At 35.8% G+C, this 13,545-nt stretch overlaps 1 protein-coding gene across 8 annotated transcripts in view; it reads right to left on the minus strand.

The window, feature by feature from the left end:
* The window catches only part of ECHDC1 (ethylmalonyl-CoA decarboxylase 1), a 53,869-nt gene that overhangs the window by 25,809 nt on the left and 14,515 nt on the right, over nt 1–13,545 (minus strand). For 6 of the 8 annotated variants that reach the window (XM_055391269.2, XM_004044658.4, XM_019029507.3 and 3 more), the window contains 2 exons: nt 11,416–11,558; nt 827–879 (listed from right to left, as the gene is read on the minus strand). In XM_055391269.2, coding sequence (XP_055247244.1) covers nt 827–879; nt 11,416–11,558 — 196 coding nt within the window. The remainder of the gene's footprint in view (nt 1–826; nt 880–11,415; nt 11,559–13,545) is intronic. The other 2 variants (XM_063707849.1, XM_055391270.2) reach the window with 1 other exon arrangement.

The following is a 13,545-nucleotide window of genomic DNA, read 5'->3' on the forward strand; positions in this document are numbered from 1 at the left end:
TCCCATGTAGAAAGGATTATTTTTAAAAAAACTTCAGATTTATCTAAGAAAAAGTCAAATGCAATAGGAAAAGGAGGTGAATAGGGTTTAAACAATGAAGATACTATTTTAGAATAGTAATGTTATGATTCTATTACTCTCTCTAGACTCTCAGATACAATAAGTACCAAAAATACAGTAGTGTCCAATTAATAACCTTGCTTAAATAAGAATTTCCTTACTTTTCATAATTTTAAATTTGTCTACATTCGGAATGTGAAAGTAGAAAGCTAATCAGCCAAAACATGTCAGTTTGTAACCTCAAACATACCTTGATAGGCCAAGAAGAATTTTTCCTCTTTGCTTCTTTATCTAGGTGCAAAGTCAACTCATATTCCTCAGAAAGCTGTAAAAACTTTCCAATCCATAGTTCTTTTTCTCATCTCCTCTGGATACAGACCACTTCACTACACATTCTACTAATATGGAATATTAGGTAAACTTTATGTATCATGTCTTGATCAGTGTCTTTATTATTATGCTCTAATACCAGTATTTAACTTTCCCAGTATCTATTCCTAAATACAGCTAGTTATATAAGCCCTTTAGGGGATATGTCTTAAATTCTTCTTATCTTTCATTTCTCTTATTTTTAAAATACATATGTATATACTTCATTAACATGTAATTAAATGATTATCCTCTATGGCACAAAAAAATAGTACATCATTAGAATAGATGTAATTTGAAAATTAGCTATTATTTCTTAACTAGTACAAATAATGGAATAGCAAAAAGCTATTTTTGGTCTTTTAGAAATCATATTTTAAAAAGAAGGCTGCATTACCTCATAAATCTTGTTAAGGTGTTTTGCATGAACATGCATACGGCCATTCCATCCTTTAAATAAAAATAAGCAGAAACACAAAGGTATAATGCAAATATATTACATTAAATTTTTTAAATTAAGGTTTTTAGAAAGTAATGAAGCCAAAAATATGTCTTTTTTAAACAATGACGTTTCCATTTAAAACTCTTTGATGTTGTCTGAAATGCAAATAATGCTGTATTTGACTCTGTTGATATCCTAGGGCTCCTTGAGCTCAGCTTTGCATAAGGTATTAGCAAAGATGTAGGGATAAGAGACAGATCACATACCCTAGATCACTATGGAGTTCTACTCAGGGTAATGACAGGGGAAAAGCATAAGATATACCCATCTGTTATCCTTAAGATGATAAACATATAAGAGAAGAAGGGAAAGAAGGGAAAAGTTATGTTAAGCTTTGATTTTTAAAAAAATATTTCTAAGGCTTTATCTTGGTATTGCCACAACTTATAATTTTCACAAACAAATTTCCTAAGAGTAGTCCAAACTCATTGCCTTGTCTTTTTTTAGCTCACATACTTTCTTCAATCCAGTGTAATCTGGCCCTCTGCCTTATCCCAAAATCTCTCCTCAAAAGCTTTTAATAATCTCCTACTTGTCAAATTAAATGACTTTTCCTTATTCATCTTTTCTCTCTCCATAACACGTAGTACCTTTCTGTAATCAGTTTCTTCATTCTCATATTCGCTCTCACTTTCTAGCAACATTTACACTCCAGGTTCTCTTATTTCTTTGTTTGTTCTTTTCCAGTCTTCTTCCTTGGCTCTTCTTATCCAGCTAATCCCCTAAATCCATGCAGTTTCAAAAATCTAATCCATGATTTTCTCTCTTCTTTATTTATAATTTCTTTTTTTTGGAAGTCTCATCTACTTCCATATAAAGTGCTAAAATCTACTAGACATTTTCACATTCTGATAGCACCTCAAACTCAGCACGGCAAAACCAACTGAAAGTAAAAGAACTAAGTCTGAATCCTAGTGCTGCCACTTAATAACAACATGAAATTGAGCAAGTCATGACTACATAATTCAGTTTCCTCATTCATAAGAAATGAGAAATTAAAAAAAATTGCACTATTTGACTTAAAGGATGTTTAGAAAGATGAAAATATACCTAGAAACTCTATAAAAGATTGCATAAGTGTTCTGTGTTAGTGGAAAAAGTTAGTGTAAGAGTTCTGAGCTAGCGGTCAATAAGGCTCAGATTTTTGGTACTATGTTTGACTTTCCCATTTCACAATTCTCCCACACTCAGTTAGTTACCAAGTACTTCCCCTCGGATCTACCTTAGAAATATTTCAAATATCAATCCCTTCTTTTATATTTTTGCTGCTGCTGCATTAGTTCATACCTGTGTTACTCAAGCCTTGATTAGTACAGTAAGATGGCTTTGCTTTCTCCCACCCAAGGACTAATCAGACCCAACACTGATTAACTTCTGAGATCGGCAAGATTGGGTGCATTCAGGGTGGTATGGCTGGAGACAACAGCTTTGCTTCCTGATTTCTGTATTTAATTTCTTTTTCCTCTTACATATAATCTTCCATTCTGCTACCTGATAAACCTTCCTGTAGGATGATGATGTCTTATAGAATAAAACCTAAATTTCTTGGCAAGGCCACTTGATCCCAAACTATCTTATCAACTTTATTGATTACCATACCCCTCCTCCAAGCATCCTAATTTCACCACACAAACTATTTGCCATCCCTCTAACACCTTACACTTATTGTGGCTCCTGTGTCTTTGCTTTTATCATTCCTACTAGTTGTAATAGGCTGTCCTTCTCTCTACCTATTTCAAGGAATGCCCAGATCATATAATATTTTTCCATCAAGATTTTCTAAATCTCACAATAACAATTTTCTCTTTTGTGTTTCAACAGTATTTTTATTTTTATGCCTTAATTATAGTACTTATAAATTATGTTGTATGAATATGTGTTTAGATGCATTATCAGACACATCATCTCTACAAGATGGGGACTAGAGAACCTAAGAAGTTCTCAATAATTTTGCCAGAGATACAGAAATACAACTATCAAAGTACAAGTATTATACAAAGTGCTTGAACAAACTCAGAAGAGTGTCAAAGAAGAAATTATTCATTTCAATTGGGATGGGGGTAGTTAGACAGGCTTTAGAGAGGAGAAGGGAAGGTGGCATTTGCTAGGTCTAGACAGTAAGTCCCTTGATGGTGACAGTATGCCTTCCCCCTCCTCAGACGCTAGTAAAATGTTTTGCACATAGTGTTTGTTGAACTTAAAAAAATTAGATGAATTTTAGATGGAGAACTATGTTGATTTATAAAACAAATGCAGTCAAGAAAAAGTAAAAGCCAATGTGGAAGGAATTTCCTAATCCAAAGCTGTTATCAGGAAGATCAGTGTATCTCACAAAGTGATGAGAAAATTAACACAGGCACGAGGAGCTAAAAAGCTTTCAAAGTAAACTGGTTTATTCTCTGCTAAAAACCTTTCCAATAAAATCTGTTCTATTACCTATATCAAGTAATTTTAATATGCATATTTGCTCTTGCTACATTTAGATTACGTAAAATTCCAATGAAGCATCTAGAATTGGTAGAAATAAAGGTGAAGCAAATTATTAGCCTGTGTACTATTATAATTTTCATTCAAAAGACAAAAGGCACACTAAAAATGTCTATTAGAAGCAGTATGAAGTAAACGGTTAGGAGCACAGTTTCTAAAGCCAATCTGCCTACGTTTGAATCTGGGCTCTAGCACTTTCTAATTAGTTTGACTTTGCCCAAGCTGCTTAACCTCTCTGTCCTACAGTCTCTTATCTGCAAATTGTGCTAACAGTAGTATCTATTTTATTAAGGGAGCTAGTAATGATTAAGTTATGGCACAAAATGAGGTTAGAACAGTGTCTGACATACAGTAAGAGAATAAAAGTTATCTATCATTATTATTAATATTACTAACAATACTGGCAATAGATAATGAGTATGTTTTGATTTTAAGTGTATCATAAAACAGAAGTTTAAGCAGTATTGGCCAACATGCCCTAGAGATGAGAAAGATTTCATTAAATTTGTCCTCCAAAGTTATTAAGCCCACAATGGTTAAATGCTCTGTCCTCTCACTGGGTTGAAGAAAGCAAATAAGCCAGTAAGAGATATCTGTGATAGAGTAAGCTGTGGGTGAGGAACCAGTAAAAAGCTAGACCTGCTCTAATGTATAAAAGCTGGAAGCTGAGAAGTACTAAAACAAGGTTTTCAAAGTTGCTGCAGACAGTGATATTTTCATGCTATCTGGATGATACCTGAGATCCAACCCTACTCCTCTAGCTCCTTCTCGTAAAACAAGGATAAGAAGAACAATGCTCAACCAAAATGCCAAAATGAATGATTAACATCATATGTACTCTAAGCCATGTTTAGAGTGGAAAAATGCCCAGCCTGTAGAAGTATCTTATTTAGAAACAAAAATAAGCCTCTTTCTTAAGGGCTTGTTGTACGGATTTATTAATTTCCTCAAAATACATGGAAGAGCTTAGAGAAAATTAAAATAGTTTTTTTTTTTTTACTAGAGTATTGCTCTGTCACCCAGGCTGAAGTGCAGTGGCGTGATCTTGGCTCACTGCAACCTCCGCCTCCTGGGTTCAAGTGATTCTCCTGCCTCAGCCTTCTGAGTAGCTGAGATTACTGGCACCTGCCACTATGGCCGAGTAATTTTTGTATTTTTAGTAGAAACGGGTTTCACCATGTTGGCCAGGTTGGTCTCGAACTCCTGACCTCAGGTGATCTGCCCACCTGGGCCTCCCAAAGTGCTGGGATTACAGGTGTGAGCTACCGTGCTTGGCCGCTTGTCTGTAAATTAATCAGGCTATGGTACAATAGTAGTAGCAAACACAAGGAAGTCAGACAAGAACTTTGAGGTCACTGTAGAAACATAAGCAACAGAGATCGAAGGAACAATAGATTGGGAGAAAAGTAACAAGGAAAGTTAAGGGACAAAGGAGGATATAGTCTTCAAAGTAGATTAAGAACAGAAAGGTTTCTAAATGCCAGACTTTTCCTTGAGGCATTATACCCATCCATTGAAGACTAAGCAGGTTTTTATTTCTCCATATTCTGAAGCTTATAACTGCACTTTGATTACTTATTCCCTCTGAAAAGAAACTTCTTATAGCCTACAGGACATCTGTGGCATCAAATCCAAGTCTTAATATTTAAATATATTTTTTTCTATTTTATTCCTTTGTCTTTCCAATACATAACTTTTCAGCAGGGTTAATGTTTGTGTTATCCTAGTGGATCTCCTGGCCTCTACCATCTGAACCAAGAATTAACTGCCTAATAGGGACAGTTGGAGCTCTTTTCCTGCACAATAACCAAAGCATACCAAGACGCGATCAACTTCTTGTGGGATCAGTTACACTTAAAAGAAAACAAAAGTGGAATAATAGATAAGAAATATAATAAAATATTGATAGGGTTGATGCTCTTATGGGTACATGAGGGTTTCACTGTATTAGTCTCTGCTTTTACCTGTATTTTGTAATTTACATTAATAAAAAGCTTTTTAAAACTGAAAAAATACAGTAGTAAAAACATCAAAATAATTATATTTTTATGATAAAAAAGCCACTTAATCACTTCCAAGCATTTTATCACTATTAGAAGGGAATACAATCTAACTGCTAAAATTGTCATATATTTCAGTTATCTCATCATCCTCAGAAAGCAAATTCAGCAAGTAAGTAGATGCTAGTGATGCATCTGTAACAACAAAGAGTAAGTATTTGGATAAAGAAGAGCCTCACTAACAGACAAACTGTTTATAACTTAAAGCCATGATAAGTTTCAGAATGTTTCAGCCATGAGGGGTAGATGCATTTATATGTTGCAGCCGTAACTCATATATAATACATGTATAAGCCTCAAAAGTCCTGAGGCCATTTTAAATTTCAGCTTTACACAGATTTATAGTTCCTTCTCAAGTATATAGGAATATAGTTTATAGGAAACATGGAAATATCGGGAACTTTACATAAACTATTTCTAGTTCTTGTTAATTTTAAAATCATAATGTGATAAACACACTCCATACTTTATATGTAGTTACAATTCTTAAAATTATCCATAAATATTCAAAGTGCTTACTTTTATGCTATATATTTCTTATGCTATGACTTCAGAGATTTCATAAAAGGATAATAAAGAATTCATCTACCCTATAAAATGCTTTTTTAAATAGCTGGACGTCGGGCCGGGTGCAGTGGCTCACGCCTGTAATCCTAGCACTTTGGAAGGCTGAGGCAGGTAGATCACCTGAGGTCAGGAGTTCGAGACCAGCCTGGCCAAAACGGTGAAACCCCATCTCTACTAAAAATACAAAAATTAGCCAGGTGTGGTGGCGGGTGTCTGTAATCCCAGCTACTTGGGAGGTTGAGGCAGGAAAATTGCTTGAACCCAGGAGGTGGAGGTTGCAGTGAGCCAAGATCACACCACTGTACTCCAGCCTGGGCAACAGAACCAGACTCCACCTCAAAATAAACAAACAAAAAAGTAGCTAGGCCTGGTGGTTCGTGCCTGTAATCCTGGCACTTTGGGAAGCCGAGGAGGGCAGATCACTTGAGGTCAGGAGTTTGAGACCAGCCTGTCCAACATGGTGAAACCCTGTCTCTACTAAAAATACAAAAATTAGCTGGGCATGGTGGCCCACGCCTGTAATCCCAGCTACTTAGGAGGCTGAGGCAGGAGAATCACTTGAACCCAGGAGGCGGAGGTTGCAGTGAGCCGAGATCGCTGCCACTGCACTCTAGCCTGGGTGACAGAGCAAGACTCTGTCTCAATAAAATAAAACGAGATCAATGTTTTAAATAAAATAAGATTCTGATCTGAGTTCTAGGCATACTCATTGTAAAGCAGATTCACAAGTCCACATTTCCTTGATAAGACTGACAGATGTATACAGCAACAAGTGACGAACACTTGCAGTAATACTACTCCTCAGCTGTTAACCAAGATTTACTTCAGGCATTGAAAAGAGCAGATTACTTGGAGAATGTAGGTACTAGAAAGAATAAACTTTACTAAGTGATTCCTTATTTGAAGCTGGAATAAAAACTCTCTCCATGTTTTCCTGCATGACTTAATGCCAGACCAATGATGTATATATACTATATATATATGTGTATATATATATATACAATGATGTGTATATAAAACAATAAGCATGTTTCCACTTCCATCTCTAAATATATAGAAAAAGAATTGTGGTCACATGATCTAAAGAGACAGAAACAACCTTCTAACTAAAAGAAAATTAGAAAGTAAAATAACCACTCACTTTTTAGAGAAGTTTTCCTAACCAGCTTATATCAAACCCACAACAGTCTATTATATCATTCTGTCTTTAACAGTGTCTTTCATGAACTAAGGTGAACAGTGATACAACCATTTGAGAGATGAAAAGTACATATATATAGGTTGAGCTATGAAAATATGAAATCTAAACACTCCAAAATCTAAAATCTGAAATCTAAACGCTCCAAAATCTAAAACTTTTTGAGTGCTGACATGATACTGTAAGTGGAAAATTCCACACCTGATCTCATGTACACAAACTTTGTCTCGCGTACAAAATTAATGAAAATACTGTATAAAGTTACCTCCAGGCTGTGTGTTTAAGGTGTATATGAAATATAAGTGAATTTTTTGTTTAGAGTTGGGTTCCATTCCCAGGATATCTCATTATATATATATGTAAATATTCCAAAATCTGAAAAAATGTAAAATCTAAAATACTTCTAGTTCCAAGCATTTTGGATAAGGGATACTCAACCCGTATAATCAAATGACTTGCAGGTGACATAGCTAATTATTAGATCTTGGAGGGAAAAATCCGTCTTTTCAAATTTCCAGCTTAGTGCTATAACCGTTCAGATACATCACAAATTTAAGTCTAGTGGGGTGCTACAAATTATGCATCATCTCATTAATGATAATGTTTATTAATCTCAAGATCTTTGAAATAAAAATAATAGTTACCTTTTTCAGATACGGTGCTAGTAGGCACTTTATATATATTATCTTGAATCCTCACAATAGCTCCGCGAAATATCCACTATACTCCTCATTTATAGATTAGGAAAATAAGATTTAGAAAGATTAAGTGACTTGCCCAATCACTTAGCCAGAAACTATTGAAACCAGCTTTCAAATCCAAGTTTATCAAAGCCAATGTTCTGATTAACCAAAAGATTCTTCCTCACATGTGCAAATAATAATCATATACTACATACAGTGGTATGAGACTTATGGAATATCATGAAAACTTTACTTTTTTCCCTTTCTAATTTCATTTCCTTCCTTTCTTTTCTTTTCTTTGTTTTTCCTAGAAGATGTGGTAGAGGGGGAAGGAGCACTAAATTCATGAAAACAAGTTCCTTGGAGGATTGATAAAGGAAGATGATAGTATTTCTACTCTATCAGGGTAATTCAAAAGCATATTTTAAAATTTGTTACTACTTCTTGAACTTTACTATGTGCCAGAACTAGGTGATTTACATACATAGCTCACGTAAAACTTCTTATCATGAGATGCTAAAGAGCTTCCACTTAAAGGAATTCAAATTCTTGCTGATTTTAATGATGACCACTTTCGTTCATTGCTAATCTTCCTGTCCTTCATTTTCTTCAGCCCTTCACACTACTGCACCCTAATCTTTAAAAAGCAAAACAAATAAACAATAACAAAAGTACTGACTTCACATGACTGCTAAAGGAAAAGTGATGATATTGAATTTGATCTATCATCTTAATATTACTAATTTATATTACCTATTTAAAATGTTACAGTAGCTCCCTCTAGTTTACAAAGCACTTTAGAATACATTAGCTAACTCAATCCTCAAAAACGCCTGTGAGATAGATTTTATATATCCCATGGAGCTAAGGCTAAGAGGAAATAGAGCAACTTTCTCATTTAGTTGAGTGGCAGACCTATGTCTAAACCCAAGACTTCTCACTCTGCATTAAGAGCTTTTCTTTATCCTATTTTAGTCACAGGTAGGCTCGACTAACCCAGGAATGTGCTATATCAATGTACTTGAAAAACAGAAACACCTAACACCTAGATCTTAGTTTCTAACACCATCCTCTACAATTTTCCATAACCAGGACTCCTTGAAGAAATCACCAATTATATAATTGGAGCAGGGAAAATAAAAGATTAACTTGGAGTATCTAATAATACTAGAAAGTAAGGGAGTACTCAAAAAACAAAAGGATAGGGGAGTGTCAAAGGAAGACAGGACTTTGGGTCTTTGGTCTTTGGGCTTCCAATGGCCAAAGCTGGAACAATTTGAGCAACAAAATGAATAACGCATATAAAATAAATATCCATGAGTGCATATTGATATAAATAACTGAATAAATAAGTATGTGAATAAATGGGGAAGAAGACCCAAATCCCCCTTACATAAGAATAATGGACATATATGTCCCCCCTCCAGGAGATGGAATTTATTTTCCCTTCCCCCTTGAGTGTAGACTGAACTTAGTGACTTGCTTCCAAGGAGTGGAGTACGGAAAGTAAATTTAAAATAGAGTAACCAGGCAAACACTATCTTCGCCCCGTGACCAAGGTTAACATCATTAGTGATAAGTCACCTTGACAGCATATTCCCTTGATGTGATGTGATGAAAATAGAAGCTTACCTCTGGTCTTTCTCTCAGAATCCCACAACCCCAGCCTAATATGAGAAAAACACCAGACAAATTCCATTTGAAGGATATTCTACAGAATATCTAACCAGCACTCTTCAAAACTGCCAAGGTCATGAAAAACAAGGTAAGTCTGAGAAACTGTCATAGGTAAGAGGAATCTGAAACAATGACAGCTAAAGGTACCACAGTACCCCAGATTTGATCTTGAAGCAGAAAAGGGATACCAGTAGAAAAAGTACTGAAATATGAATGAAGTGTGGAGTTTCTTTTTTCTTTTTAACACTTTGTTGAATTATGACTAACAGGTAAAAAGCTGTACATATTTAATGTATACAACTTGATGAGTTTGTAGATAAGTATACACTCATTAAACCATCACCACTGTCAAGGCCCTGACATATACACTACCTCCCAAAGTTTCCTCCCACCCCTTTTATTATTATTAACTTTGTGTGTATGTGTAACAAGAACACTCAAGACCAATCCCTGCCCATCCCCACCACCAAGCCCCTGATAATCACCATTCCGGTCTTGGCTTCTCTGAGTTTCACTATTTTTTTTTGAGACAGGGTCTCACTCTGTCACCCAGGCTGGAGTGCAGTGACACCAACATGGCTCAATGAAGCCTTAAGCTCCTGGACTCAAGCAACCTTCCCGCCTCAGCCTCCCAAGTAGCTGGGACTACAGGCATGTGCCAGCACACCTGGTTAATTTTTTAAATTTTTTGGTAGAGACAAGGACTGGCTATGTTGTCCAGGCTAATGTTGAACTCCTGGCCTCAAGCAATCCTCCATCTCAGCCTACCAAAGCACTCATATTATAGGTGTGAGCCACCATGCTAGGCAGAGTTTCACTATTTTAGATTCCATATATAAATGAAATCATACAGTAGAGTTTCATTAATAGTAAAGTAACAATGTTGGTTGATATGGTTTGACTCTGTGTCCCCCAACCAAATCTCATGTCAAATTGTAATTCCCAGTGTTGAAGGATGAAGGAGGGGCCTGGTGGAAGGTGACTGGATCATGGGGGTGGATTTCCCCCTTGCTGTTCTTGTGATAGTGAATGAGTTCTCATGAGACCTTGTTGTTTAAAAGTGTGTAGCACTTCTCCCCGCCCTCTGGCTCCACCATGGTAAGATGTGCTTGCTTCACCTTTGCCTTCCACCATAATTGTAAGTTTCCTGAGGCCTCCCAGCCATGCTTCCTGTATAGCGTGCAGAACTGTAAGTCAATGAAATGTCTTTTCTTCATAAACTACCCAGTCTCAGGTAGATCTTTAGAGCGGTGTGAGAACAGACTATTACATCGGTTCATTAGTAGCAATAAATCTATGTACCATAGGAATATAAGATGTTAATAAAAGGGGAAACTGGATGCAGGGTGTACAGGAACTCTGTATTCCATCTGCAACTTTCCTGTAAATTTAAAATTATTCTAAAATTAAAAATATTTTTTAAAAAAGAAATCAATACACCTTAAAAATAAAGAGACAAAGTGGGGCATTTGAGGGGGCTGGAGTAACATTAACAGCAAGAGAGAGAGAGAATCCCACCCTCCAGAATATCTAACACAACTGAGAGTGTTCTGCTAAACTAGAAATAATAGTAATTTCAAAGCTTTTAACAAGAGCCGTTCGCAGATATACTACTAGTAAAACCTCAGAATCATTTGCTTGTTATATTGTTCCTCCTATAATTCTACCAAAAACAAAACAAACCAAAAAATCCCCATAATCCTTTGAAAGTTATTAAAGTCATCATAATAACCATTAGTAAAATATAAATGTATCTGCCATACATGTCTAATAAACATGTAGAATCTAATGCATAATTCATGTAACACTTGCCTCTGGAGTTCCTAGTGATTTCACAGCATTCAGATCAGATCCTGAAGAGAAAGTATTTTTTGCCCCACGGACAATGAGGCCTTTCCCCTCTGTCCAATTTTCCAATTCAATTACTTTTTCCAGAAGTTGTAGCATCATAACACCTGCCAGAGATGGAAGTGGGAAATCACAAATATATAAAGGTGACTGGAAAAACAGAAATAATTTATAAATCACAAGGTGTCAAGTATACTCTTAGGTCCTATATTTTATAAATATTTACTGAATGTCTATCAAATGCCTACTGCACTGGCACTATGGAGTATACAGAAGAGGTATACATGGCAGGCCCTGCATTGTAAATGTAAATTTATTATGTGTCTATCTCTCCATTTATCTTAAGAAATCACACAAATATATGATTATGTAGAAGAATAAGAATATACTATGCTGTCCTAAGAATAAGAAAATGATACGGTAATAAGAAAAAATTATTTCTTAGGGTAAAGATAAGACATAGACCTGACTTCTCAGCAATACATGTCTCAGTCAATAAAGCTTTATGGGTATAACATGACTATGAGATCTTATGATATATTGGACATATGGTATACAGAACAAAACACAATTCCTATACTACTGACATCAGAATTAGTATAATAGGATGTTAATTGAGGAAATGAGTAATAAATACCATCTTGTTCCATGGTTAACAAACTGTCCTCTGAGGGGCTTGAGGTATACGATGGAAGTTCTTCACAGGCCTACCAACCATTGATTCTATGATTTATAGATTGTTACCTTGATATTACTCCAAAATTCTATTGGAGCTTCTTTATAATAGACAAATTTAACACAGAAACAGCTGGGACTGGCATTTTAAGATCTAATCAATAACTTTTAGATATGCTTATCTTTGGTGATCTTCTAAGTTCATAAAGTTCATGGTTTTCAACATGACTAGTTTTATTTTCCTCTGCCTAGGCAATGCTTTAGAAGCCAATGTATAAAGATCATAACAGCGGGTTAAAACTGGCAAAAAATTTGTACCACAAGGCTCCAAAAGATGGCCCCATTAAATTATGTACACTTCTTTGGAATTTAAATCCCACAATGTCAAGAACTATTATTTTCTTTGCCATTTTCTGAAGTAGCCAGGAGTGAGGTGGCTCCACAGTAAATGTTATATTAATGATACTAACTCACAAATGACTAATGCAGCTATCCTTTCTTATGGCTAATTATGACCGACAGTCATGCACCAACAATGTATCACATATACCATGGTGGTCCCAAGATTAAAATAGGGCTAAAAAATTCCTATCACCTAGTAACCATCATAGCCATTGTAATGTAGTACAATGCATTATTCACATGTTTGTATTACAGTTGCCTATAGTATTTAGGAAGTAACACACTGAATAGGTTTGTAGCCTAGGAGCAGCAAGCTGTATCATATGGTATAGGTGTGTAATAGGTTATACCATCTAGGTGTAAGTACACCCTACAATGTTCACACAATGACAGAGTCACCTAACATATTTCTTAGAATACATCCCCATCACAAAGCAACAAATGACTGCACTTAAAACTGTAACCCTTTCCAAGGATGTCCTAGATGCTTTAGAAATATCGTTCTTTTGCTTTCAAGTGATTTATAGTCTAGTAAGGGAAAGAAGAAACCCATACTTTTAGTATAAGAATAAATCTGTATAGGTTAATATGGGCCTTTAATCACTCACAATATTTAAGGTTCTAAAAAACAGGCCGGGCGCAGTGGCTCACGCCTGTAATCCCAGCACTTTGGGAGGCCGAGGCGGGCAGATCACGAGGTCAGGAGATCGAGACCATCCTGGCTAACACGGTGAAACCCCTTCTCTACTAAAAATATAAAAAAACTAGCCGGGCTGAGGCAGGAGAATGGCGTGAACCCGGGAGGCAGAGCTTGCAGTGAGCTGAGATCACGCCATTGCACTCCAGCCTAGGCGACAGAGTGAGACTCCATCTCAAAAAAAGTAAAATAAATAAAATAAAAATAAATAAATAAAAAAAACAATGTTGGCCTTTGTTTTAAAACCTTTCCTATGGTGCTGATTTTTTTTTAAACCTTTCCTATGATGCTGAAATGCTGGCCACGAGAATAAGAAAAAT

Source organism: Gorilla gorilla, chromosome 5, assembly GCF_029281585.2.
Source record: "Gorilla gorilla gorilla isolate KB3781 chromosome 5, NHGRI_mGorGor1-v2.1_pri, whole genome shotgun sequence".
NCBI lineage: Eukaryota > Metazoa > Chordata > Mammalia > Primates > Hominidae > Gorilla > Gorilla gorilla.